A 26,362-nucleotide genomic window follows, 5' to 3' on the forward strand; every position below is an offset into this window, starting at 1 on the left:
ATTAAACTATCAGTATTAGAAAAAGTGTCTTTATTGTATAAATGACATATCTGACTTGTAGAGTAAATGTGGTAAATTTTGCTCAATTAATATCCAGATTTTTTTATGATGTGACTTTATTAAGGCAGATTATGTATTTAATAATATAAATGGTTCTGTGAGTGTCTGGGAGTTGTTGGAACCCAATTCAAGCCATCTAAACATTAAAATGCTTGACCATGGTGTCAAATCTTTTCTTGACATCATTTTAAATCTAATTAGGCAGTTCTCCAAAATCACCATTTTAAGAAGGAATGTTTCTGGGGTGTGTTTGTGTTTGAAGTGTCAATTAAAACCATCTTTAGGAAAACAAACTACCTGGTGATTGAAGGGATTTGTCTGTTGGCTGGGTGGTGGGGAAGAAATGATTTTAACAGCCTGTGACAAACGTAACCTTAACAAAAATGATTATTTAGTCAAGCATCATCCTGTTCAGAACCATGGAATATGTAGTTGGTCAGGTCTAGGCAAATCAATAATTATTGGTCTAGTGCATAGGCATGTAAATTCACAAATTTAAAATTTGTTGGGATATTCCTGAAAGTGTAAATTTACTTTGTATTTGTAGACAACTTGATATCTTGCAGACTTTAAGAAAAGGGTGGATTTAGTTAGAAGTAGAAAAACAGACATTTTAAATAAGTAGGATGTTGAGCAAATACACATGGAAGCTGTCACTATCTGCATATCTTCTAGACTTTTAGAAAATGTATCCTTTCATATTGCTTAGGCATATCGCTTTAAGGCTCGCGGTCTGTTGTGAAGGTTATAGAAATCAGTGACTATGACCTTAAACTGTTTTCAGATCTGTTTTGTCACATGTCAATAAATACAAGAAAGCATCTGAATCAGTTGCTGGTCCTTCTGGTAGCATTGCAGGGTTGTTGGGGAGGAAGTCTGGGCGGGTAGGAGAGCAGATCACAAAATTCCAGATGTCTGAATCTGGTAGAGGAGTCTACTGCCCTCTTGGTGGAAGAGGGAAAGACTTTGTAGATGAGGTGTTCCTAAAACAGTCTTTTTTTCTGGTGTTGTGAGGAATACCAGAAGCAAGGAAACCTGGGTCTTTCAGGGCTGCCACCCAGTACCATCAGCCATCTAATTAGGATGCAGCTTGAGCTGGAACAAGTTTTGAATTTCACTGACAAGCATGTGACTTCTTTTTAAATTCTTCATAACAGCCAAAGTCTTGGGAATGTGTAAAAATATACAGTAAACCTTAGCCGTTCAAGTTTGACTGGGCTGTTTTGTAGGTCCTAATAAAAAAGAGGTAAGTGAGTGATGAGGGTGGGAATTGTGGGGACTAACTGTAACTTTCTCGATTATAGTGTTCTCTTAAGTGCTGTAAGTGGGGAAGACACTCAAGATCGCACAGATCGGCTGCTTTTAACTCCCTGGGTTAAATTTCTATGGGAGTCATACAGACAGTGTTTGGACCTTCTTCGAAACAATTCTAGGGTGGAACGCCTCTACCATGATATTGCACAGCAAGGTAAAATCAAGCATGAACTGTAAATTACAGTGTGATTTAGGAATATGTGTGTGTGCACACCCTCAGCTGAAAAATTACAGGTTACTTTTGCTTGAATAAAGCTATTGGTGGAAAACATTAATCTCTCAGGCTTCTGTGTGTTCACGCAATATTTTAGAAATTCCTGAGGCCCCTTGACTCCAGGATGGCTGGATCTGTAGTTAATACCTTATTTGATGCAAGTAGTTTCTTATAACAGATCTTCCAAGGGCAGTTTTATTTTTTCCAGGAGTTTCCTCTACTAAAAATGTTTAGGAGTGTTGTACCTGTATTAATCTCTAACCTATTTTCTCAATCACAAGTAGGAGGCACATTTCCCTCTTGTTATCCATTATGGCAAATGTTGTCGTCCCCCCCTACCCCCCCAAGTAGATATGACGTAACCAATTTTAGGTGGAATAGCTGACTAGCTGAAATAGTTGTTCTTTCAATCACAAATTATTGTACTTCATGCAGAAATACCTGGATGAACTGTTTTGGGCTGTGCTGCGGAGAAGGAAAGATGAGAAAGTCAAGGTGGCCTTAATATCTGAGCTTTGAAAGAAGAGAAGTGGGCATATAAAGAATCTCCTGGGTTTTTTTGAGTGGGATTGTGGAAGAAATAATCTAGATTTATCTTCCTCCATTTTCATAACAACATGGATATTTGTATCTTTGTTGAAAGTTACTAGATTTTTTTTTTCTGTGTCCCAAAGTTGTGCATATTGTGGATGGGTTTCTTGGAGGGGTCTTCCTGTCATGAATCCAGTGTTCCCTGCCATGGTGATTTTTCTCATCCAGAATTGCTTTCCTGTCTATCACTGGGGGAGAAAGGAATATTTCATCTGTAGTAAGTTAGAGTAGAAGTGTCCCACCGCAGGCACTCTTATTTTAAAAAGAGAATTAAAAAGAGGGTGAAGTAAAAAACTAGAATTTACCTCCTTTTTGTGAATGTTGAAGTAACTTGCCACAGTGGAATAATCTGAATTTCAGCAGTAAGGGCTTGATGAGAATCTCTTCCTGCTTTTCACAGAACCAAAAACTTTTAGAGTCTACCACCCAGACAGTTTTATTCAGAATTAATTTGGACACTTTGTGAAAGGCTGGTACAACATAAAAGCAAGAAACCGTGTTTCCTGTTAAACATTTTAAAAACAGTCTAATAAAGTGATCTTGTCAGGTTTGTAATTGAGTAATTCTGCAAAAACACTCAAGATAGTATTATTCAGCATAGTCTCTGGTTTGTCTCTTGAGAGGCTTTCAGTGGACTTTTCCAAATCAAGAATCTTTAGGCAACTTGATTTTCATATCATGCAGTTTTGAAGCTATAGCTAATTTTGTAGTTATTTAATAGTTAACATTTAATAGTTAATATTTCTAACATGAACATCATTCAATTTCACAGCTTTTAAGTTCTGCTTGCAGTACACTCGTAAGGCTGAGTTCCGTAAACTCTGCGATAACCTGAGGATGCATTTAGGGCAGATCCAACGCCACCATAACCAAAGTACAGCAATTAACCTCAGTAATCCTGAGAGCCAGTCTATGCACTTGGAGACAAGGCTTGTACAGCTGGACAGTGCTATTAGCATGGAATTGTGGCAGGTATGTGTTAAACTTTATACTTATTAACAGGACCCACAATACTTTACTGCACCAAGATCCATAGACCCTCTGTCCCAAACCGGCATCAAATTTTGAATTTCATGGTGTGTACTCCAAGATCTAAAATACATACAGGGATGCAAAGATATAGAGTGAAATTTTAATGTGTTGAATTTATAGTTATATGTGTATTAAATATCAAACATCTGATGATCCTGGTGCTGTCTAGAAGCAGGACTTCAAGATAAGCCACTACTTGCAATGGAAAATGAATTTTTATGGGCGTTGATGTAGTTGCCAGAGACTGCTTGGAGTATAGGTGAATGGGTGAGGAAATCAGTTAGTTGACCCTCCTCATCTCTGAAAATTTGCTTTCTCAAGAGGGAGATCAGGTTTTCTGGAGGCAGTCAGCAGGGACCTAAATCTGTGATGGGGGTCCCCATTCTCTAACTATTTTCAAGGTTGCAAAATTGTGGAATGCGACCATCCATGATTTAGATACTAATTTATTTTGTTATTTCTACTCAGTCTTTTTCCTTTAGAGAAATACCAAAGTCAAAATTACAGTTATTAATGCAAGTTCTGTTAATTTGTTTTACATTAATCTGAAAAATATTATTTCCATTATGTTCCTTTATCAGGTGTAGATTTGTCATGCTTCTAATATAATAAATCTAAGGCCGTTTTGGTCACTATTGATGAGATGGAGAGAAGGGCAAATAGAGCTCGTTAAAAAAATTCTGAGACATTTTATCATTGGAATTTGCCAATTTGTCAAAATCAAAATGTTTTGCCAAGATCTTTCAATTTTGATGAAGTTCTGATGGAAACCAGGCAGACTTCTGACAACTTTGTGTGCTTGATTTCTTGTCAGCTCATCCACCTGGCTCCTTTGTATCCTACCTGGTGGGCTGACAGAGAGAGCTGAGAGCCTCGCTGGGAGTCCAGGCTCGCTGATCTTTTGTAGCCTTGGGCTTCCAGAGTCTGTGGCTCCAAAGCAGCCCACCAGGCAGACTGCTCCAGATCTGGTGTTTATTCCCTTTTATAGAGAATTTGGAAATCTTCTCGCTTTGTGCCAAATCGGAATGAAACCAAAATTTTCCATGAAACAGAATTCCCTTTGCTGCCCAGCTCTAGCAAATAGCTTTAAATTATTTGGAATATATGTAAATCATTTCTTTGTTAGAAAGGAATGTATTTATTTTTGGGTAACTGATCAAGTTGAAAATTACAGCTAAAGATATATATTCAAATGATAAAGCTTTGTATATTAAACATGCTTCTAAAAGCTTTAGCTTTTAGTTTTCTAATTTTCTTGCAAGTAATATACTGAAAGTAATTCTTTTGTTCATTATTTTAGGAAGCTTTCAAAGCAGTGGAGGATATTCATGGGCTATTCTCCTTGTCTAAGAAACCACCCAAACCCCAGCTGATGGCAAATTACTATCACAAAGTTTCCACTGTCTTCTGGAAATCAGGAAATGCTCTTTTCCATGCATCCACACTTCACCGACTGTACCACCTGTCAAGAGAAATGCGAAAGAATCTCACACAAGAGGAGATGCAGAGGTGGGGAGACATGCTTTTCACTTAGCTTCTGGTTTTAATCACTTATGTACAAATTAATTCAATTTAGCATGTCATAAGAAGCAGATGGAATGTGTATTTGAGAGGGTGGCATCAGATACTGAACAGCTTTGCTTAAAGGGATAAGTAAAGAATGTCCCAATAATAAGGGCAAGAAGGACATTCAACAAATCTTGTAATGAAGGTGAGCATTGGGACCTCCTGTGTGTTATTACCATATTGGCCACAGACTGAGACCCTGAGCAAGTCACCAAACCTCTGTCTTGCCTCCATTTGTGAAATGGTGAAATACTTACTTCACATGACTTAATTATTGTTAGTAAAGTTTTGAATGAAAGATACTATGTAAATGTACATTATTAAGGCATACAATAGAATTGGTGCTGAGTGTGACCTTGAAAAGGCTTTTGAGGCATGCTGGTGCATTCAGTGAGCAGCAGTTAACTATCCATGGCTGATCTCTGGAGTTTGTAAAGCTGCAACGTTCACCTACAAACCCTTGTCAATTCAAAAATTGTGGGAAGGTACAATTTAAGGAAGATGTTTACGTTCCACTTAAATGTACTTATCTGGGAATTCAGCACATATTTCAAATTTTTAATATCACCGTCTACAGTAACATATTCAAGTTAGACTTATTTTGAATTTTTTTAAATTATCGCATCAAATTAATCAATCTTATGGAGCTGTCAGTAGCTATTCCATAGCTTGGGGGCTTTGTGATTGTACTGGAAGCAGGACTAAGATGGCTCTGGCTACCAGCCCTTTACTGGATATTCTTTAATTTTTTTTATTCTATTTTATTTTATTTGGAGAGGAGGATTTTTTTTTAAAGGAAGCTGCATAATAAAGGGCTGATATCAACTAAGTTATCCCCTCTAGAAATTAAGAAGCACTCAGAATTAGTCTGAACACTGAAATACTAACATATCTTGTTTTCTGGTGTTGCTTGCATTTTGATATGGCGTAGTTATTGAAAGAATAAATCATTCACCCCTGAGCTTTTACACTGATTGGATGCTTCTGTTTTACAACTGAAGTGTGTGCAAAAAAACCCAACAAAACACACACACAAAGATTTCTATTTTATAATTCATCTTTTGTGATTGTACTTTAACAACAGGATGTCAACCCGAGTCCTTTTGGCTACTCTGTCAATTCCTATAACTCCTGAGCGAACTGATATTGCTCGTCTTCTGGATATGGATGGTATCATCGTTGAAAAGCAGCGACGTCTGGCCACGCTGCTGGGCCTCCAGGCCCCACCTACACGTATCAGTCTTATTAATGACATGGTAAATAATTGTGTTTGAGTGAAAGATTTTATATTTAATCTGTAGTTTCCCTCAAAAGCTGTTATAGTTAGATATGGTGCTGCAATTCAAAATATTCCAGTAAATTTAAAAAGTCCATTAAAGTAAAAGAATTCAACATGATCAACTGTGAAGATGTTTATAATTTAACTGTGCAGTAATACACTTTCTTCTGATGTGCTAGAAAGTCAGGCTAAAGTAGTCCCTCTCCTTTGTCTGTATTTCTGTCTCCATTTGAAAAACAACATGGATAGACTAAAATCCTAACTCTGTGTCTTTGTATCCAGTGAAAATTAATGTTCCAATATAGTGATAAATATTGTCCATTTTGTGACAAAAGCAAACCAGAAACCTGCTGTGAATGATCCTGCAATGGCTTTGGAGGGGGTGGAGACCAGGAACTTTCATTTTTTTTTCTTTTGATTTACCATATTGAAATTGGAGGATAATTAATTAGATTAGATGTTTTAATATTATATTTTCAATGTGTATCAAGGTAAGATTAGTACATTAAGCTGAATGAAGGTTTACAAGGACCTAGGCCGGGGGGGGCAAACTACGGCTCGGGGGCCGCATCCGGCCCTCCTGACGTTTTAATCTAGTCTTCGAGCGCTCCCGCCAGGGAGCAGCAGCATGCCTGCCTCCAGCTCCTACGTGTAGGGGCATCCAGGGGGCTCCGCATGCTGCTCCCACCCCAGGTGCCTCCCCCGCAGCTTGCAGCATCACCCCAGAGCCCGCACCCTCTCCCCAACCCCCAATTTTGTGAGCATTCATGGCCCGCCATACAATTTCCATACCCAGATGTGGTCCTCAGGCCAAAAAGTTTGCCCATCCCTGACCTAGGCAGTTAGGAAAACTTGCCCTTGTTTGATTTGAGAGAAGGTTAGTGAGATATAAATTGTCTTCTGGTGATACCTTCCAAGTCTTCATGAAAAAAATAGCTTTCCTTGAAATCAGTTACACGCATTAAAAAGTGTTACTTCTTGTTACCTCTCACAATTTAAGCATTTTTGTTTGTGTCTAGCAATTTTTTTTGCCACTTTTAATTTTAGAACTTTGGGAATTTACCAATAGGCTGTAATATGTGCATCTTTAGTTCAGATCCACTCCTGAATATACTCATGCAGGGACTGTTTTCATTTGTGTCTGGGAAGTGCCTAACATGCCGTGCACGCTAACCCAATCAAAATACTTTTCATAGACTAGATTATTTTGTTTTTCTCTGTTCTGACATTTGCAACTGAAAACGACATTCCATAAATTCTGTGCTCTAATTTAAATAAATTATCATATTTTTGATTAATCAAAATGGTTTTAATTAAAGCATAATGAATTAAGCATTTCATTGGCTTTGTTTAATTTCTTAGTTACAAAGTTGCAGAGTGTAATTATTGTTATCTTAAGCAAGTATTTTTTTCTTCCATTATGTTGACTCTAGGTGAGGTTTAATGTAGTGCAGCATGTTGTTCCGGAGGTAAAGGAACTTTACAATTGGCTTGAAGTAGATTTCCACCCACTAAAGCTATGTGATCGTGTAACCAAGGTAAGTCCTGTAGGAGTATATAGAGACACATGAGTCTGGGCAGATGATATTAGCAGTTAGTGAGGTTGGATTGTCAGTTTTTTGGGTCAGGGACTTCATTTGGCCCATTTTCATTATTGTTGTGTTTACATTATACACTGCTGTGTATGTTGCTATATAAATAGCATATAACATTCTTTTCAAAAGCATTTTTGACCTGCCATATCCGTTGGCACCACTTAAAGTGCTCGTACAAGGAGATATAGTTTTGGGAGCAACCTTGAAATTCTTGTTCTCTGGGCTGGTGAAGGTGATATTGGGGAGGCAGTTGAGCTAAGCTTTTGTTGGTTGACACAGTCTTAGTCTCACCCTCTTCTGGAAAGCTACTGAAATGGTTGTATGGGATAGGGAAAAACTGCAAAAGCCATCTGCATTTACTTTTAAGCCAGAGTGAGAGTAAAGTAAGCACTGTAAATTTGGTCCACTGAATTTTTCTAAATTCCACAACTGGTGAAGTACATTATATTGCCTTTGTGTCTGTACGAACAGGAATATTTAATCTAAACAGTGAAGGTAAATTCACAATGTGGTTAATATGGCCAGTGCTGTCAGTCACATTCCAACAAAATCTAGATCTCCATTGTGTAAAAAAACAGTAGTGTGTTTATCAAAAGATTTGCATCAGTAATAAATTTATAATTAGGCAGTGCTTTGCTTCATGAATTCTAAAGTGGCGTTATTTTGGAAAGTTTGTTTAACTTGAAATTTGAAGAGTATTTTGGGGCTCTCAGATGAAATAGATATTGTAACTTTCTGGTCATTGTGACAGGTTCTAAACTGGGTGAGAGATCAAGTTGAAAAGGAACCTGAATTGCAGCTGTATGTCCCACATCTGCAAAACAACACCATCCTTCGTCTTCTGCAGCAGGTATGATTTTATATATAAAAATAAATAAAAGTAATTGAATGTGCACAGAGATGACTGAGTTTGAGAATCTTTTGGAAGATTCTGAAGCCCAAAACGTAACATTTTATTTCATGGCCTAAGTAAAAATTTGCCATTGAATGTAATGCTCTTACTATGACTTTGAGACAGTCTTTTTTTCCCCATCCATATAACCCGTCCTTCCTGTCTTATACTGCTTTGTTAAACACAACTCTAGCTGCTAACTATTTTAAATAATAGCTGTATACGCTGGTGTAGGATTTTATCTAGACTTATTTGTTCCTTTATTTAGCTTTTCAGTCTTGCCTTATATCTGTTCAATCCTTTGTTTCCTTGTAGTTAATTTGAAAAAAGCTTATTTTGTCAAATGCACATTTCATTGACCTGAACCCATTTCAGTGGTGAGCAGTGTTATTTCTGATGTGCCAGACAACAGCTGAAGGTTAATTAGCAGCGTTGCTGTATATAGTTACTGCTGCCAGTCTCCTTCAGACAAAGAACCTAGTCAGGAAAGGTTTCAGAGTAACAGCCGTGTTAGTCTGTATTCGCAAAAAGAAAAGGAGTACTTGTGGCACCTTAGAGACTAACCAATTTATTTGAGCATAGGCTTTCGTGAGCTACAGCTCACTTCATCAGATGCATACAGTATGCATCCGATGAAGTGAGCTCTAGCTCACGAAAGCTTATGCTCAAATAAATTGGTTAGTCTCTAAGGTGCCACAAGTACTCCTTTTCTAGTCAGGAAAGTCACTTGATCCTAGATTAAGATTAAATAAAATATTGGAAGAAAATGTTGAAGTGTTGGTAAAATATGAATAATAATTAAACACATCTTCGTTAACCTGTTGCCCAACTGTCAATTAATCAGGCTAACTTTACAGCATGTGCGATAGTTTTAGCTTCTGTTAACCTGATTTTTAATGGGAAGAAAACTGAATATTCATATATTATGCAGGTTGCGCAGATTTATCAGACCATCGACTTTTCTCGTTTAACTACCTTGGTTCCTTTTGTTGATGCTTTCCAATTAGAGCGTGCTATTGTTGATGCAGCCAGACATTGTGACTTGCAAGTAAGTGCCATAAAAAGACTACTGTAAAAGTGTGTGTGTGTATTTATAGCTTTCTGTTACCTGGTCAAGCTCAGGGGTCAGGTAAAAAGTAGCAGGTTGACACTCAACCCAGATAATAGAGAGTTGATGCTGATGAACAGGGAAGGAGCAAATTGAGGATGTGATCTCTTTTTGATACATTAATTTGTTGCTGTTTTTATGTTCTTAAGTTGTGTAGCCCACTTGCAGTAGTGAAGAGGAATTCAGTATGTAAATACAATAAATAAATTTCAGCGAAACTTGTTTAAGTGACTGTCCAAGGGATCAGCAAAAACAGATTGTCTAATACAGAAAGTCCTTCACCAAAAGTCTGAGAAAAAGTACTGGAAACTTTGGTAACGCTCCAAAGTAATCACTTAGGACCACTTCCAAAAAGCTATACTTGGTGGACAAAGTGTGTACCTGTAGGTATGATATAAAGCAGCAAATAGCATGAGACATTTTAACTCCTGCTGTAGATAACAGATGTATTGCCAGTGGAAGTCAAGTATATACTTTAACCTGAGCTGTAGCCTGCACTACCATATTTTTGCATATGATCATGAAGAAACAAACTGTTCTTATTTCAGAGCACTTCACATCTGTTCATTTGATTTAGGGAAGACATTGAGCCTAGTTAGTACCTAAAATAAAACACTTGCAATTGAAGGCCTCATTGAAGTCACTGGCAAAGCTTCTCGTGGCTACATTGGGATCAGGCTTTCACTCTAGGTGTCTACTGCCAAGTTTAAGTGGAATGAAGTAGGGCAAGTTATCTGTCTGTAATGAAGGGACAGTAGCAAGAACTATTCATGTAGTTGGTTTTCACCTCATGCAGTGTTCCTTATATTGAATCATTGAATGACTCTGTCTTATAGCCATGCTTCTGTACTTATCTTTATTCAGACTTTGTAGAGTCACTTCTTTACGGGGGTGAGCTTTTTTACAAGCCATTTTGTTCTGTTGAATATAGGCCAGATGTAGCAACAGTTTTGTTCCTTAATTCTTCAAACATCATTTCCAATGTCTAGGGCAGTTGTTTTTTTAAAAAGTAACTTACGCTTAGAGCTTGTCTACATGCTGAAGTTGCACCATTTTTTAACTTATCTTGATTTAAAACAAATTTAGTTAAACTTGTGCAAACGCCTTTGTGGACAAACTTCTGTTTTAAAATTGATTGCATTGTTTCACCTTGCATCTGTAAATTTAAGCCAAATTTAAACCTGTTTAAGAAGGATCACATGCATTTGCGCCACATTAACTCAATAAGTTTAAAATCACATGACCAGTTAAATTGATGCATCTTTGTGTGTTGACCTGGCCTCGGAGGCACAATCAACTTAAAACCACAGTTGCGGCAATGCAGTGGTTATTTATGGCAGTAGAATTGTATTTACCTGTTACGAGTACCACCTAAGTTACTATAGCTGAAAGAAATAATTATTTTTTCAGTTTTTGTATATTTTATAGTACTTTGTGTGTAGTCAATTTTACGGTTTCCTGTGTATTGTCATTTGCCCAGCTATGGGTCACTGGCACAACAATGAAGAGAGAGACATTATTTAAATGTAATAATTAAAAAAGAAAAAAAAAAGATTTTTTTAAAACCACAATGAGGAAGCTGGCTTCAGATACTGGTCACTACTTTTAACTCACTTTTTGAAACTGACTATATTTCAAATTGATGTCTCATTTTAAATATTCAGTGGTGCCCTAATTCTGATCTTCTGAATCTTTTTTCAATGTATTTTGTAAAGGTTCGCCTTGATCATACTTCTCGAACGCTGAGCTTCGGATCAGATTTAAATTATTCAACTCGGGAAGATGCACCGCTTGGCCCTCAGCTGCAAAGTATGCCTTCTGAGCAAATTAGAAATCAGCTGACTGCTATGTCCTCTGCTCTCGCTAAGGCTCTTGAAGTGATTAAACCACCAAACGTAGTGGTAAGTATTTTTAAGTTTTTGAAATTTTTGTTGGGGGGAAAAAAAAAATCTCAACGTTCCGTGAAGGGAATTGTGTCTGTCTCTTGAATTTCTTCTGTTCAACTTTTTCTTGCCTAGTCAAATGCACATTTCATTGACCTGCTCTCATTGCATTGCTGAGCAGTGTTATTTCTGATGTGCTAAACAAACAGGTGAAGGTTAATTAGCAGCATGACTATATGTAGTTACTGTTGCCAGTCCCCTTCAGACAAAACAACTGATCAGGAAGGTCAGTGTGTACAAATTTAATGTAGTAGTAAAATGATTATTAGTGGCAGATGGCTAAATGTGTCTTAGCATCCTTTTGTCCTCTCAGTTACATGAATCTCACCCTTCTAATTCCACTAGCTTTTTTGGATTGGTCAGATCCACTTGTTTTGAAGCTGTCGGTGTCTTTGTAAATATTAATAGTTTGTTTAATTTACTTTTCTGTGGCACAGGAAAACCATTTGACTGTCTATAGATAGTTAAATAAATTAATGGGCACCTCTAGGGTTTGAGTGGCCCAAAGCTTGGTTGTTGCATTTTTTTTTTTTACAGTAATACTTTGCTCAGTCTTTCTCTTTTTTATTGATATTATTACTGTTCTAGAGCATTGTGCCTACTGTTGTTTTTAATACCCTCAAGTTGTAATGATGAGCTGTATTTGTATACTTTTGAATTAAGTAAAAATATAAGCTAATAAAGTGATATTTTGTCAACTTTATATTTCTTAAATTTTAGAATTTAAGGAGTAGATAGTTTGTCAGATTGAATTATGTTATTGGTCTGTTTGGTAATGTCTTCATTTGGCAGTAGTAAGTTATTGACACTTCTGAGGGAAGCCAAAAATTCCATGATGCATCCAACCAGTTAGTATGTGGCCATGTAATTAAAGATTGTATCACCATGTATACATATGAGAGGGTAGAATTAAGATTGCCTGGGCAGCCTTTATTCTGTGGCATATACTTGCTTCTGAGTGCTTAATTTTACAACCGTAACATTCTTTTACTTTTTTTTTTGGCATATAATTAAAGATATAGGATCCTGATTTATCTCCTCTTCCTGGAGGACTTTGTCAGTGTAAAGGACCTGGAATGTCACCTCATAGCTGAAGCTAGAAACCTGACATAAGAGTTTCCCTGCTTTGGAACCAACTCCCCTTCAGTTGGGGCTGATAGTTGCATGTTGGATTTCAACCTCCATCTGTGATGTCACTCTTCAGGTTCTCCAGGAAAAAGTGGTGTTTCAGAGCCTGATCTCTCAAATACTTTTTTTTGGTGGAGCGAGATCTTTGAGTTAATCTTTACCTATCATAAAGGAACAAAAAAGGGCAAACTTTTTTTTTGTTTTGCAGATGCATTTTGAGAGTGGATATTTAAAATCATAAAAATATAGGGATGGAAGGGACCTCAAGAGGTCATATAGTCCAGCCCTCTGAACTGAGGCAGGAGCAAGTATACCTAGACTAGCCCCGAAAGGTATTTGTCCAGCCTGTTCTTAAAACCTTCAGTGAAGGGGATTCCATGTTCCAGTGTTTAACTATCAGAAAATTTCTCCTAATATCTACCATAAATGTCACTTGCTGCAGATTAAGCTTTCATCTTCGGTGGGCATGGAAAATAATTGATCGCCATCCTCTCTATAACAGTCCTTACCATATTTTAAGACTATTATCAATATCCTTTTAATCTTCTTTTCTCAAGACTAAACATTCCCAATTTTTTTAACCCTTCTTTATAGGTTATGTTTTCTAAACCTTTTACAATTTTTTTATTGCTGTCATCTGGACTCTCTCTAATATGTTCACATCTTTTCTAAAGTGTGGTGCCCAAAACTGGACACACTGCTCGAGCTGAGGCCTCACCAGTGGGGACAGTTACCTTCTGTATCTTGCATATGACACTCCTGTTAATGCATTCCAGAATATTAGCTTTTTTTGCAACTATATTACATTGCTGAATCCTGTTCAATTTGTGATCCACTATTGCCATGATCTTCTTCAATAGGTCTAGTGCTTAGCAAGTTTTCCCCATTTTTTTAGTTGTCCATTTGATTTTTCCCTTCCCAAGTATAGTATTTCGCATGTCTTTGTGGAATTTCCTCTTGTTGATTTCAGACCAATTCTCTAATTTGTGGAGGTTGTTTTGAATTCTAATCCTGTTCTTCAAAGTACTTGCAACCCTTCTCATCTTGGTGTTATCTGCAGATTTCATGAGCACACACTCTATTATCTAAGTCATTAATGAAAATATTGAATAGTACTGACCCAGGATAGACCCCTGCAGAACCTCACTAGATACAACCCCCCCCTAGTTTTACAGCAAACCACTGATAACTGCTCTTCGAGTACTGTCTTTCATCAAGTATTATACCCCCTTATTGTAATTTCATTTAGATCCTGTTTCCCCAGTTTGTTTCTCAGTATGTAAAGTAACAATATGTATTGAGTGAGCACTAAGTCATCTTTAGATTTTTACGTTGCATTCAGAGTAATCATTTTATACATGTAGCGTTTCAGCCTTGAGTAGACTTCTAGATAAATTATTTAGAGGTGACTACCTGCATGATTAAGCACTACTACTGATTGTCATATTGGCTGTTCACAAAGCTTTCTTAGGTCTGGGTCCAAAGCCTAGTTAAGTAAATAGGGCTCTTCCCAGTGATTTCAGTGGGCATTGAATTGAGCCTTCTAACTTTAAATTCTTAGTAGCCTTTGGTAACTGATTTATTGTACAGCAGGGGAGAAACAGAACCCTACAGGGTTAATTTCTGAAAGATATTTAACACATTTTCTGTTTCCATGTTTGTTCTATTGATGTGTTTAGACTTACTAAATGTTCATATTCAACATATTTGACTTTACAAGCATTTAGTGAAAATGCCAATTATTTTTTAGGTGATAAGTTTGGAAAGCGCACTAGATTTGAGATTGGCTTTTACATTCTATTCTTTAAATTGCTGTTCTTTGTTAGAGACAACTCGATCAACATATAACGATGTCTAGTAGATATTATGGTTGTACACAAGGCCATGCTTATGTATATTTTTATATATAATTATTCACCGTGTTTGACCCAGATATAGGCACGTTACACAGTCAGTAATTTTAAAGAGACCCAAGTATTATGACCCACTAGCTAGACCCATATTTATGTAGTGGAAGTTTAAAATAACTTTTCAATTATAATAGTGTTTAATGTGTACTTTTATTTTTAGAAGTCTCAAAAGGTTGCCAATCTTTATCAAATGATAAATGTTTTCTCCATAGGGACAGAAGTCCTTTAACAATGTGTACAAGTTACAGTATTACTCCCTTTTGTAGCATAATCTTAATATGATCTATCAAGAATTTCCATCTATATAAGTATAATGTAAGCAATAACACAGTATTCCAGGATGTATGCTCAACAGTCTTATGAGTGCATATTGTGTAATGCAAGTTACCCAATACTCATGTTGGCTGAACAAATCCTGAAATGTTGTACTTAAACCGTTTCTTTATAATCCTTTAAATAATGTTTTCCAAGTAATATAGTTTTGTTATGATGTTGGACAACAGGCTGTGGACCAGTTATTATGAACGGGCCTAATCTGGCCCACAGTTTAAACTTTTGCTTGACTTGAAGGTGCAGTCAGCTAACTAGACATGTAAATGCCTGCTATTGTACCTGCAGAAATTGAGAAATGCAGAGTTCTGATTTTAAAATCAAGCCCCCTTTGTGGTTACAGTTGCAAGCTTGGGAAGCTGTAAACCAAGTAGACTTTTTTTTTTTTAAAAAAATGTTACATCCAGAACTTCGCTACTATATCAACACACTCTGTAACTGTGTCAAATTCACTGCTGTGCATATGGGTGACATTTTTAAAATTCTCCTTAAGCCTTTCCTCCCTTCCCACTTTCTTCCACTTACTCCTGTTGCCTTCTCCCCCTTTAGCAGCACATATAAGTGCCTTCAGAGAAATCTGTTAGTCCTTAAGGTGCTACCGGACTCCTCCTTGTTTTCAAATAAATGTACGTGCTGCTTCTCTTTGATCTCTTTGTAAAGCTTTGCAGTGGCTGATTAGCTAAGGTGTGGTGGTGGGGAACGGATGGTGAGTAAAGAAAAAGTGGCAGAAGATACTTAAAAGGACACAATCAATGTGAACCCTAGTTATTTTTTATAAATGAATTTAAAATAGTCTCAGATACTGTGCTTGCTTCTGAGTCATCCTGTCAATTTTTGACAGGTTTCAGAGTAACAGCCGTGTTAGTCTGTATTCACAAAAAGAAAAGGAGTACTTGTGGCATCTTAGAGACTAACCAGTTTATTTGAGCATAAGCTTTCGTGAGCTACAGCTCACTTCATCGGATGCATACTGTGGAAACTGCCAATTTTTGTGATCTTATAACTTTCTCTCCCCTGTTGCTGTATAAAAGATCCATAGAAATATGGAAAAACGATTAAATGATTGTACAGGTGAAACTGGCTATACATAAAGTGCTATTTAGTACATAAAAACAAACTGAAAAGTGTTCTTTTTTCATCTCTCAGTTGTAGAATCATAACTGTTGTTGTTACAAGCGTATGTAAAATATTTTTAAGGAAGTTCAAAAATTTCACACCTAGGACACGCTTCGTAAAGTGTTGATCTGATACTATGGAATGCTTAACATGTTTAGCTTTTGTGCATGTGAGTAATCACTTTGAGACTACTACTCGTATATGTTTATACGATTGGGAACCATGCTTTCAGTTTCAGTAAAGTTTTTCATGCAGTTCCCAAATATAGGAAATAAGATGACTTTGAGTTGTCTGTTTTATAATGTTTCACTTTCCCATGACTTGGAAATTTTAAAGGGATGCTAATCAATTTGCTGTCCTGTTCTTTATTTGCATTCAGCAAGAGAAGGAAGAACAACATCAGTTGGCTGTCACTGCTTACTTAAAAAATTCAAGGAAAGAGCATCAGCGTATCCTTGCTCGTCGTCAAACAATAGAGGAGAGAAAGGAGCGTCTTGAAAGTCTAAACATTCAGCGTGAGAAAGAAGAGTTGGAACAGCGTGAAGCTGAACTTCAAAAAGTTCGTAAAGCTGAAGAAGAGAGACTGCGCCAGGAGGCAAAAGAGAGAGAGAAGGAGCGTATTCTGCAAGAACATGAGCAAATCAAAAAAAAAACTGTTCGTGAACGTTTGGAGCAGATTAAGAAGACTGAACTGGGAGCCAAGGCATTCAAAGATATTGATATTGAGGTAAGCAACTTATTACTGGAATATTGAATTTATTCTAGATTCCTGTACTGTTACTCAGCTGCCTAAATTTCATATTCTCCACTTGTTTTGTTTTTATGTCAGTAAGACATTCCTAAAACGATGAGACTACCAATTTGGGCAATTTAAATATTTGATTTGTTCGATCATTGGGATAGGAGCTATTTACATGTAGGAAAGAAGTCCAGCCGTTTGAGAGGGGGCTGAAGATTTCTATCATCTCGATCAGTGGTCTCCAAAGTGGGGTGCGTGCACCAGACCATCCCTGGGGGTGCGTGGCAGGAGGAGTGCCGCTGAAGGAGCACTGCCAGCACGGCTGGACCTTTGATTCTTCGGCGGCACGCAGGCAGCAGCTCAGCTCTCCCTGCTCCGTCTTGAGGGGCACGCTGGTGGCAGCTCTTTTTTTTTTTTTTTTTTTTGGCTTCCCTAGGGTGCGTGATCCAAAAAATTTGGAGACCACTGATCTAGATACCTACCTAGGAATAAAACATGAAATAGACATCCAAATTGTACCGGTGACAACTGGACTATATCTTAGTTAGAATTCGGATCAAAATCCATGAGATGTCTTCAGAGTAGAATGCAGGTTACACAACAGACATTAACAGGAGCCTAAAAATGTTCAGAAAGTCAACTAGTTTGAAAGTTAAATCAGAAATTGCAAAAAAGTTAAAGTGAACAGAGGAAACTGCATTCATGCCAGGAAACAACTATTTGCTTTCTGTGCTGTTTATTAACTTTAATATCTGATTGTAGGATCTTGAAGAATTGGACCCTGACTTCATCATGGCTAAACAGGTTGAACAGCTGGAGAAAGAAAAGAAGGAACTCCAAGAACGTCTGAAGAATCAGGAAAAGAAGGTATATAAAGCAATAAGAGTATGGGCTTGGCTCTGTAGAAATTTACACAGGTTTAGTTAAACTATTGTGAACCCCTGTGTGGATGTACTTTTATATTGATTCTAAAACAATATCAGTTTACCTTGATGCCGTAGAGATATGGTAGCAAGCTGAATTCATATAAGCCAGGTTTTAATTGATTTGAGTCTCTACACACAAATCTGCACCAATTTAACTAAATTGGTTTAAAATCACACCTTGGATTAAACTGGTGCAACTTTGCATGTTTCAAGGATGAATATGCTGGGAATGCTGAGGTAGCAAATATATTGGGTGAAATAGAAATATTTTTTTAGCATACCAGATTTGGTCTTTATTTTATACAGTATAGATATAATATGTTTGGTTTTCTATATTTAGATTGACTATTTTGAAAGAGCAAAGCGCTTGGAAGAAATTCCTCTGATAAAGACTGCTTATGAGGAACAAAGAATCCGAGACATGGACCTATGGGAACAGCAAGAAGAAGAAAGGGTAAGGATATTTTAATTTCAGATAGCAGCATCATTTGTTGCTCGATATAGAAACTAGGTCTGTGCCATATGTATGCTTTCCCTTGTCCAGCTCAGTCCAAGAAGGGGAGATGTGATTTAGTTCATAGGGGATTCTTTCAGTTCCTCATTATTTTCTTCATACTCATGGATAGCAGTGTCTTTTGTCAGTCCAGATAGAGAAAGAGGCAGCTGTCTGATAAGCTGCCTCTGGTTGTGGGTTCTGAGGGTTAAACAACCCCAGGGGATTTGTTGTGTGTTATAAAGACAAATACGTAATGTCTAAAATTTTTAATATTTTTACTTTTGCATATTTGTAGATCACCACAATGCAGCTGGAACGCGAAAAAGCGTTGGAGCATAAGAACAGGATGTCAAGGATGTTGGATGATAAAGACTTATTTGTATCTAGGCTCATGGCAGCACGACAATCAGTTTATCAGGTAAACATCATGTGTTCTTGTTGGAAAAGCATTTCTATAAAGTACAGGACTTAATTTGTGAGGTCAGTGTTCCACTTGAAAAATACAAATGAATTAACAAATGGAGCTAGACAAGATAATGTCTGTTTAAATTACAAAGATGTTGCCCTGCTATCTTTCTGAAACTCATGGGGAATAAACCTTTCTGACAATCTAGAAGAATTCAAATTTATATAGTTGACCCTTTAAAAGACAAATGGTGATGGCCACAATGTGACATTGAGCCACAAAACAATTTTGTAATTCGAAAGAGCCATCGTTCTTTCATTGAGAGTTACATTAATGAAGTGTGCATGGGGTGGAGATGTCCACAAGATGATCTGGCAGACCCTGTCGCTTCCCAGGCACTGTCATTTTAAAATTGCTGTGGCATCTACCACAGTTGCTTACATGAAAAAGTATTATTAAAACATTAGATGTATTTTAGCTGCCTTTTAATGTAAATTAGCGACTGGAAATGAGGGCAAGCCAGCAGCACGTGACCAGTCAGCTTTTCTGGACCACAATTTGGAGTTGCTCATCCGGTTAGAGTAATCTTGAAAATGTTTCTAATCTAAATAACAGACTTAAATTAACAAAATTCTTGTGGTTCAGTTCTGTCTTGTTAGTTGATTCAGCAGATCACTCATGTTACAGAGGTATCTCTGGTATTTTAGATGTGAGACTAGGTTCGTGACCTGAACAGGTAATACCTAAATTAGATAAATGAAAGGGGAGAAGAGATACAATAGAAATTGTGTGACTGAGTTTCCTGTTCTGGCACTTTGAAAACTTCACTGAATTTCTCTGTGGTGTATTAGAGATGTAGCAGTTTTCCTCCCATAAATATTATGGAATTTAGAAGGGAAAATTATGTCAAAAATGTATCGTCTTTAGGGGTTACCACTACAGAGTTTTTTCCTGAGATTTTTAGGGATATGAGAAACTGTTAAACTCAATATTCCGCAAAAGTAGGAATTTAAATTATCTTGTTGTTTATAATTATTAAAGAGGGAAGAAGTTTTAGCACAGGGGTGGGCAAACTATGGCCCGTGGGCTGGATGCGGCCCACGGGATTGTCCCCTGTAGTGCCGCAGGCTCCGTGCCACTCTCAGAAGTGGCCAGCACCACGTGCCTTGGGGGGGGGGGGTACCTGGAGGCGTGGCAAGGGCAGCGCGTGAAGCCCTGGGAGTGGCCCAGGAGCCGCGCAGGGATGTGGTTCTGGCCTGCCCTAGCCCCAGTTCGTGCTGCTGCCACCCTGGAGCCACTTTAGGTAAGCGGTGCTGGGCCGGAGCCTGAACCCCTCCTGCACCCCAGCCCCCCAACTCTCTGCCTGCACCTCGCACCCCTCCTGCACCCCAACTCCCTGCCCTGAGCCCCCTGCTGCACTCCCGTGCACCTCAACCCCCGCTGTGAGCTCCCTCCGACAGTCTGCACCCCTTCGGCACCTCTCCTCTTCCCCAATCCCTTGCTCCGAGTCCGTTTCTGCACACTGCACCCCCTCCCACACCCTGTACTTCCTACCGCACTCCAACCCCCTGCCCCGGCCCTGCATACAATTTCCCCACCCAGATGTGGCCCTTGGCCCAAAAAAGTTTGCCCATCCCTGTTTTAACAGCTTTCTGGTAGCTATGTCCACCTCTTTTTGTGGCACTACATGTGATTTCTGAGAGATTGGGCATCCGTTTATCTTACTGGGGTTTCTGAGGAAACAAAGCACTAGCATTGTGGATGCTGATTCCATTTCTCAGGGGTAGACATTGCATCCCTTTATTCTTAACTTCCCAGAAGGGGGTTGGCAGGAGGAAAGTTTAACCATCACCCCGTAAAATGGCCAGTGGATGTGAAGATGTCTATTGGAAAATTTGTTGACATTACTATTTTGTGGTTCTTCGCATCTTTGTTCAGTGACCTAAAGAACTCTCCAGTTGTTGGATTGAGTTCTGAAGGTTTTACTTGTACTCTTGCTATTTTTCAGGAAAAACTCAAACAGTTCGAAGAAAGGTTAGCAGAAGAAAGACATAATCGTTTGGAGGAACGCAAGAGACAACGCAAAGAGGAGAGGCGTATTTCTTATTACAGAGAAAAGGAGGAGGAAGAGCAGAGATTGCAAGAAGAAAAAATGCTTAAAGGTAAAAATTAAGGGACATGCACTGAGTAAACAGATTGATATTGTATTTCATTGCTTCTTGAACCATCCCAAAATCCTTGAGGCAAGTATAGGTCACTGTGTTCCATCAGATAGTAGGAAGTTTTTCTGTTCCTTTCCATTCGGAGGAAAGTTCTATATTCATTGCAACCAAAAGACAGTCCATCTTGTGAGATTCATGCTTGTGCAACCACCCAGCCTGCTGGCAGTCTCTCTCTGTGTACACACAACACACTTGGGGCAGAGGTGTGTGGGCTGAAGAGAGAAAATGAAGAGGCAATAATGATTGAGGTAGAGGATAGAGTAAGAATAGGAGTTGGAGAGTCTCTACTCAAAGGTTTCAGATTAGAGTTCTCACGGTCTTTCTTTTTGTACATGAGGATTAAAAACAGAGGGAACATTGTTGCCATGCTGAGAACACGAGAATTACCATATCGGATCATTGCAGTTTTCTCTGTAGTCCTGTCTGTGGTGGCCAGTACCTGAGACTTCAGAAGATGGTACTTGGAAATCCTTAGATTGGACAAATATGAAATAACTTTCCATAAGGCAAATATTTTCCCAACCCCCTGTTAGTGGATGGCTGAAGCCCTGAAGTGTCAGGTCTGTATCCTTTATAAAACATCTTAAAATCTTATCTTCATTCAGGATTTTTGTATCTGGTTTATGAAATAATTAGTTGCTTTTTTTGACGCATACTTGAAGAGCTTCTTGCCCATACTTGAAGTACATCCAGGTTGTTACGGTGTTAACTAGTATTTCACACCTTTAGTGTTAATAAATTGGATCTGTGCAGAGATATATAGGTATCTGCATGGTTTCTTTATTAAATATCCAACAGCTGTTGTGCCAGATATCAAGTTGATCAATTATTTTTTGTTTTTTCTGTCACTTAGACGTTAATTACTTTCAAAAGAAGAATGCCGCTGTTCACAAATACTACAATGGTTACTTAGATGTTTGTGGGTGTGAGGAGGACTACTGTGTACCCTTTCTCTTTTTTCCTCCGGTTGTTATAAACTGCTCTCAGAGAGGATTTGCTATATTGGTAGTTTGTATTCTTTTGAAAAAAATAAACTAAATTCTTGTTGCAGAGCTTGAAGAGAAGGAACGTATTGAGCGTGAAAAACGTGAGCAGGAACAGCGGGAATATCAGGAGCGTGTCAGAAAACTAGAAGAAGTAGAGAGGAAAAAACGTCAAAGAGAGCTGGAAATTGAAGAGAGGGAGCGACGCAGAGAAGAGGAGAGGAGGGGTCTTGATGACCCACTTTCAAGAAGGGTATTCTGATTTGTTTGTTTTTGTAATGGGCTGGTTTTTCTTCCTCTCTATATTTTGTCAGGAGTTTGAAAATGCAGTTTAGGTGTGCTAATGAAAGCCGTGTAGAGGTGTACAAACCATAAGGAAAAGTTTCATTAAATTCTATGTGCTTAGTTGTTTATCTAGTTCAGAAGTTAATATTTGGGTGTCAGCTATTGATGATTTATTCATTGGCCACAGAAAATTCGTTGTCATCAAATTGAACCAATATATTTAAAAGGATAGAGAATAGATTTAATTGTGGTAAGCGCAGATGAATTGGGAGGGACCAATGAGGAACAAAATTGTAATGGCTTTTGCTAAAATTGTGAATCAGAATAGCCATTAAAGGGAAACTCCAGTCTAAACATAAAAATAAACCTACTCACTATATCAGATTAGAAGAGTGAAAGACTAAAAAATATCTTTAAAAAATCAGATGTTATCATTTTGAAAATATAATAGAAAATAGGACTGAAATAATGCACTAGGGCTAGGAGAATGATCTTTGCATCTGTGATATGAATGGGGCACAACTGCATTTGTCAAGGCCAGAGAAAAGGAAGTTGTATTTGAGATATGAGATGAGGTTGGATGAGAGTTTTAGCTGTGTGGATGGATAAGAAAGACTTTGCAAGATTTAGACGTAGCATGAATGTAGGAAGCTGGAGAGAGATCCAAGTCAAAGATGACACACGTTACAGGTCTGAGTGACAGGCAGGATGGTGGTGGTGATCACAGTGACTGAAAAAGGAGGTGAGGTGGGAAGATTAGGAGCTCTGTTTTATCCATCTTGAGCTTGTGCTTGATATGTAGACATCTAGATAGACTTCACAGACACACAAATGTGTAAAGGTACTCTGTATCCACTTATTGTAAAACACTTATTGTATAAGCAAAAAGAAAAGGAGGACTTGTGGCACCTTAGAGACTAACAAATGTATTTGAGGGTAAGCTTTCGTGAGCTACAGCTCACTTCATCGGATGCATGCAGTGGAAAATACAGTGGGGAGATTTATATACACAGAGAACATGAAACAATGGGTGTTACCATACACACTGTAACAAGAGTGATCAGGTAAGATGAGCTATTACCAGCGTGGGGGCCGGGGGGGGGACCTTTTGTAGTGATAATCAAGGTGGGACATTTCCAGCAGCTGACAAGAATGTCTGAGGAACGGGGGCGGCGGGAATAAACATGAGGAAATAGTTTTTACTTTGTGTAATGACCCATCCACTCCCAGTCTTTATTCAAGCTGTAGCTCACGAAAGCTTTTGCTCAAATTTGTTAGTCTCTAAGGTGCCACAAGTCCTCCTTTTCTTTTTGTGGATACAGACTAACACGGCTGCTACTCTGAAACTTGTCATTATTGTATAAGGTTTTACTTATAGTGGATCATATCATGTAATAAATGAACACCTTTTAAGAAGTTGGATTGAAGTGATTGGATGTCGTCTGCTGTTTATGATAGTACATTCCTTTAACATGTCTTTGTAGATTGAGTACTAATATATTTCTTAGCTATAAAACCTAGCTGCTGCTTAAAGTCACACTACAACATTGCTCATGTACTTAATTAACTCTAGTCAACTTTTTGTTTTATTAATATAGAATTTAAACTTTAAAGAAATATTACTTGTATTATCTGATAGGTCTGTTCCTTAGCTCAGCCAATTTACAGTTATTCAAGTGTTACATTGTAGAGAACATCAGATTAATTGGTGCCAGAGCATGGTGTTAAGTGAATGGATTGCAAATATTAGAAGTTCTGTATTTTTGTGCTCCCAAAGCTGATGCTGTTGTTTACCTGTGGTGAATATAGGAATCTCGTTGGGGTGATAGAGATTCTGACAGCACCTGGAGACGAACCGCTGAGCCAGAATCAGAATGGAGACGAGCACCACCAGAGAGGTAAGTAGAGGGAAATCAAGCATCTTGGCTGTTGGATCCACAATTTGTGGGCACTCTTCCTGTTGTCAGTCTGAGTAGCCTTTGCCTCTATTATGTCCAGCATTTGTATCTTTGAAAGTTATCCTCAAGGATTTTTTTAAACTCCTTTGTAAGTATTCCAAAGTAAGACAGAAGGAGTATAGCTATTTAAAAATGCAAATGGGGAAGAGGGGACTTGTGGTAAGATAAACACCCATCCAGACTCTATCATACTTTTATCTACGCATCCTTTTATCTAGAACATTGAATACAATTAAACTTCCTGGTTTATTTAAACCTTTACATTAAATCCAGCTGATGCCACCAAACATCTAATAAACCAGCAGCTGCTTACATGGTTTTTCCTTTGCTAAATCTGCAGCCTAATCAACCATAATCCCTACTTAAATGATTTGGTGCAGAGTTCAAAATGAGGGAAAGAGAGTGACTAGTTATAGGCTTTGTGATGACCTATCATATTAGGAATTTTCCATTAAGGAATTGAGAGAGATACCAAAGAACTAAAACAAAAATTCCCAAACCCTTGATTCAAACTCGAGGATAATTTACAGAAGCTGAAAATGTATGCTGCAAGCTGAAACTAACATCTAAAGAAATGTCATGAATTGAGAAGGGAAACAAACTGAAAAGGGAGAGTTTAAGGACTCAGTATTTGGAGGCTGTTCTTTTGCTAAAATCAGTAGTTGCTCAAACTTTTGTACTGGTGACTCCTTTCACATAGGAAGCGACCCCCACCCCCTTATAAATTAAAAACACTTTTTATATTTTAACACCATAATAAGTGCTGGAGGCAAAGCGGGGTTTGGGGTGGAGACTGACAGCTCACGACCCCCCATGTAATAACCTTGCGACCCCCTGAGGGGTCCCGACCACCCAGTTTGAGAACCCCTGGCTAAAATGCGTATCCTGGGTCTGAATATTTTAGGATTTTGAGAATGACTAACTGCATAGAAGGAGAAATATAGGTCTTCGGGAGCTCTATGCATCTGTTAGAACTTTTCTCTTTCTCTTCCATGCAGTTAAAATGTTGAGAGAGGAATCAAAATCAGTACAGGCCAATATGCAAGGGTAGTGAACGTTCTCTTGATCAGTTCTTTTAATTTGTCCCAAGAGAGTAACTAAAATCAAATCTAGCCATAATACTTTCTGACATAGCTTGAAATGAAGGGTAGGGGTCCTGTATTCTTTGTACACCCAAAAGTCTCATTGGTTTTAGTGGTAGTCTGGGTGTACAAGGAGTGTGTTAATTTATATTGGACTCTAGTGTGGTAATGTAGATTTGACTGTAACTGAATAAAATGTTCAGAAATCTATTTGTGAATTAAGTGGCAGAGGCAGTGATATAGAGGGCAGAACACATAGCAGCAGCAGGAACACACATTTAGTTTATGCCTACAGCTCCTTGCACAAATGGTGTCATGATGGAATCATCCCATGGACACTAGTAAAGGTAAAGAAATTCAGAGACTGTCTTGCAAACGTAGACTTTTCACTTGACACCATGTTGTTAATCACTCAAATGCCGAGAGCCATATGAGAGTCCGTAATCGTGGAACTACTTGTAGAGTGCAGGCAGGCCTCCCACTGATTACCCAGGACTTCAGGGTGGTCATCTTAGCTGTCAATTTGTTCCAATTGTCCTCAACTTTTTCTGGACCCTGACCCTGTGTTACAACAGGAAAAAAATTGCAGATTCCCCTCCCTAGCCATAAAGAAAGAGAGGGTAGTCCTAACACATGCTGGATGTGTTTGCAAATCCCAGGTTGAGAACCTGTGGTCTAGTCAATGGAGAGGCAACCTTCACCAGTACAAGGAAGATGGTGAACATAAGAAACAAAAGAAAGCATAAATCTCTTAGAATCCGGGCAACAAAATTGGTAATCTTCCAGATAATATCTGCAATGTGCCAAAACAGCCAAGGAAAATAAGTTTATTCCTGAATAGAGGCTGTGCAGTGTGTGTCAGAGTGAGGAACTTATCACCCCTAAAAACATTATATAAAATATTACCTGTCCATCAAAAACGTAGATTGGCCTTAGAAGGATGGCAGTTGCACTAGAATGCATCCTCAACAGGAGTGTCTGTTTCCACATCACCCATTTTAGGGAAAAATCCATAGAGATTGTTCACAACAAGCACGTCTAATTCCTGAGGGGGACCAGAGGAAGACCCTGGAATTCATCAGAGGGGGTGATAGCTGAAATAATACCATAGAAATGTAGGTCTGGACAGGACCTCAATAAGTCCTCTAGTGTTTTTCCCCTTTGCCAAAGCAGGAATAAGTATATCT

The 26,362-nt window shown here is 38.2% G+C and overlaps 1 protein-coding gene and 2 non-coding genes across 3 annotated transcripts in view; all 3 read left to right on the forward strand.

Annotated features, from left to right (window-relative positions):
- EIF3A (eukaryotic translation initiation factor 3 subunit A) overlaps positions 1-26,362 on the forward strand; it is a 47,625-nt gene that overhangs the window by 12,346 nt on the left and 8,917 nt on the right. The window contains exons 4-18 of the mRNA XM_048858239.2: positions 1,365-1,528; positions 2,952-3,151; positions 4,512-4,720; positions 5,862-6,033; positions 7,490-7,594; positions 8,403-8,501; positions 9,475-9,591; positions 11,367-11,552; positions 16,458-16,805; positions 17,580-17,684; positions 18,084-18,197; positions 18,535-18,657; positions 20,654-20,807; positions 21,919-22,103; positions 23,945-24,033. Of these exons, the coding sequence (XP_048714196.2) occupies positions 1,365-1,528; positions 2,952-3,151; positions 4,512-4,720; positions 5,862-6,033; positions 7,490-7,594; positions 8,403-8,501; positions 9,475-9,591; positions 11,367-11,552; positions 16,458-16,805; positions 17,580-17,684; positions 18,084-18,197; positions 18,535-18,657; positions 20,654-20,807; positions 21,919-22,103; positions 23,945-24,033 (2,370 nt within the window). The remainder of the gene's footprint in view (positions 1-1,364; positions 1,529-2,951; positions 3,152-4,511; positions 4,721-5,861; positions 6,034-7,489; positions 7,595-8,402; positions 8,502-9,474; positions 9,592-11,366; positions 11,553-16,457; positions 16,806-17,579; positions 17,685-18,083; positions 18,198-18,534; positions 18,658-20,653; positions 20,808-21,918; positions 22,104-23,944; positions 24,034-26,362) is intronic.
- Positions 8,887-9,017, forward strand: LOC125640726 (small nucleolar RNA SNORA19). Its single transcript, XR_007357878.1, has one exon. It is a non-coding gene; the product is annotated as a small nucleolar RNA SNORA19 (small nucleolar RNA).
- On the forward strand, positions 11,674-11,805 carry LOC125640725 (small nucleolar RNA SNORA19). The gene has a single exon (XR_007357877.1). It is a non-coding gene; the product is annotated as a small nucleolar RNA SNORA19 (small nucleolar RNA).

Source organism: Caretta caretta, chromosome 7, assembly GCF_965140235.1.
Source record: "Caretta caretta isolate rCarCar2 chromosome 7, rCarCar1.hap1, whole genome shotgun sequence".
In the NCBI taxonomy this organism is placed as follows: Eukaryota; Metazoa; Chordata; order Testudines; family Cheloniidae; genus Caretta; species Caretta caretta.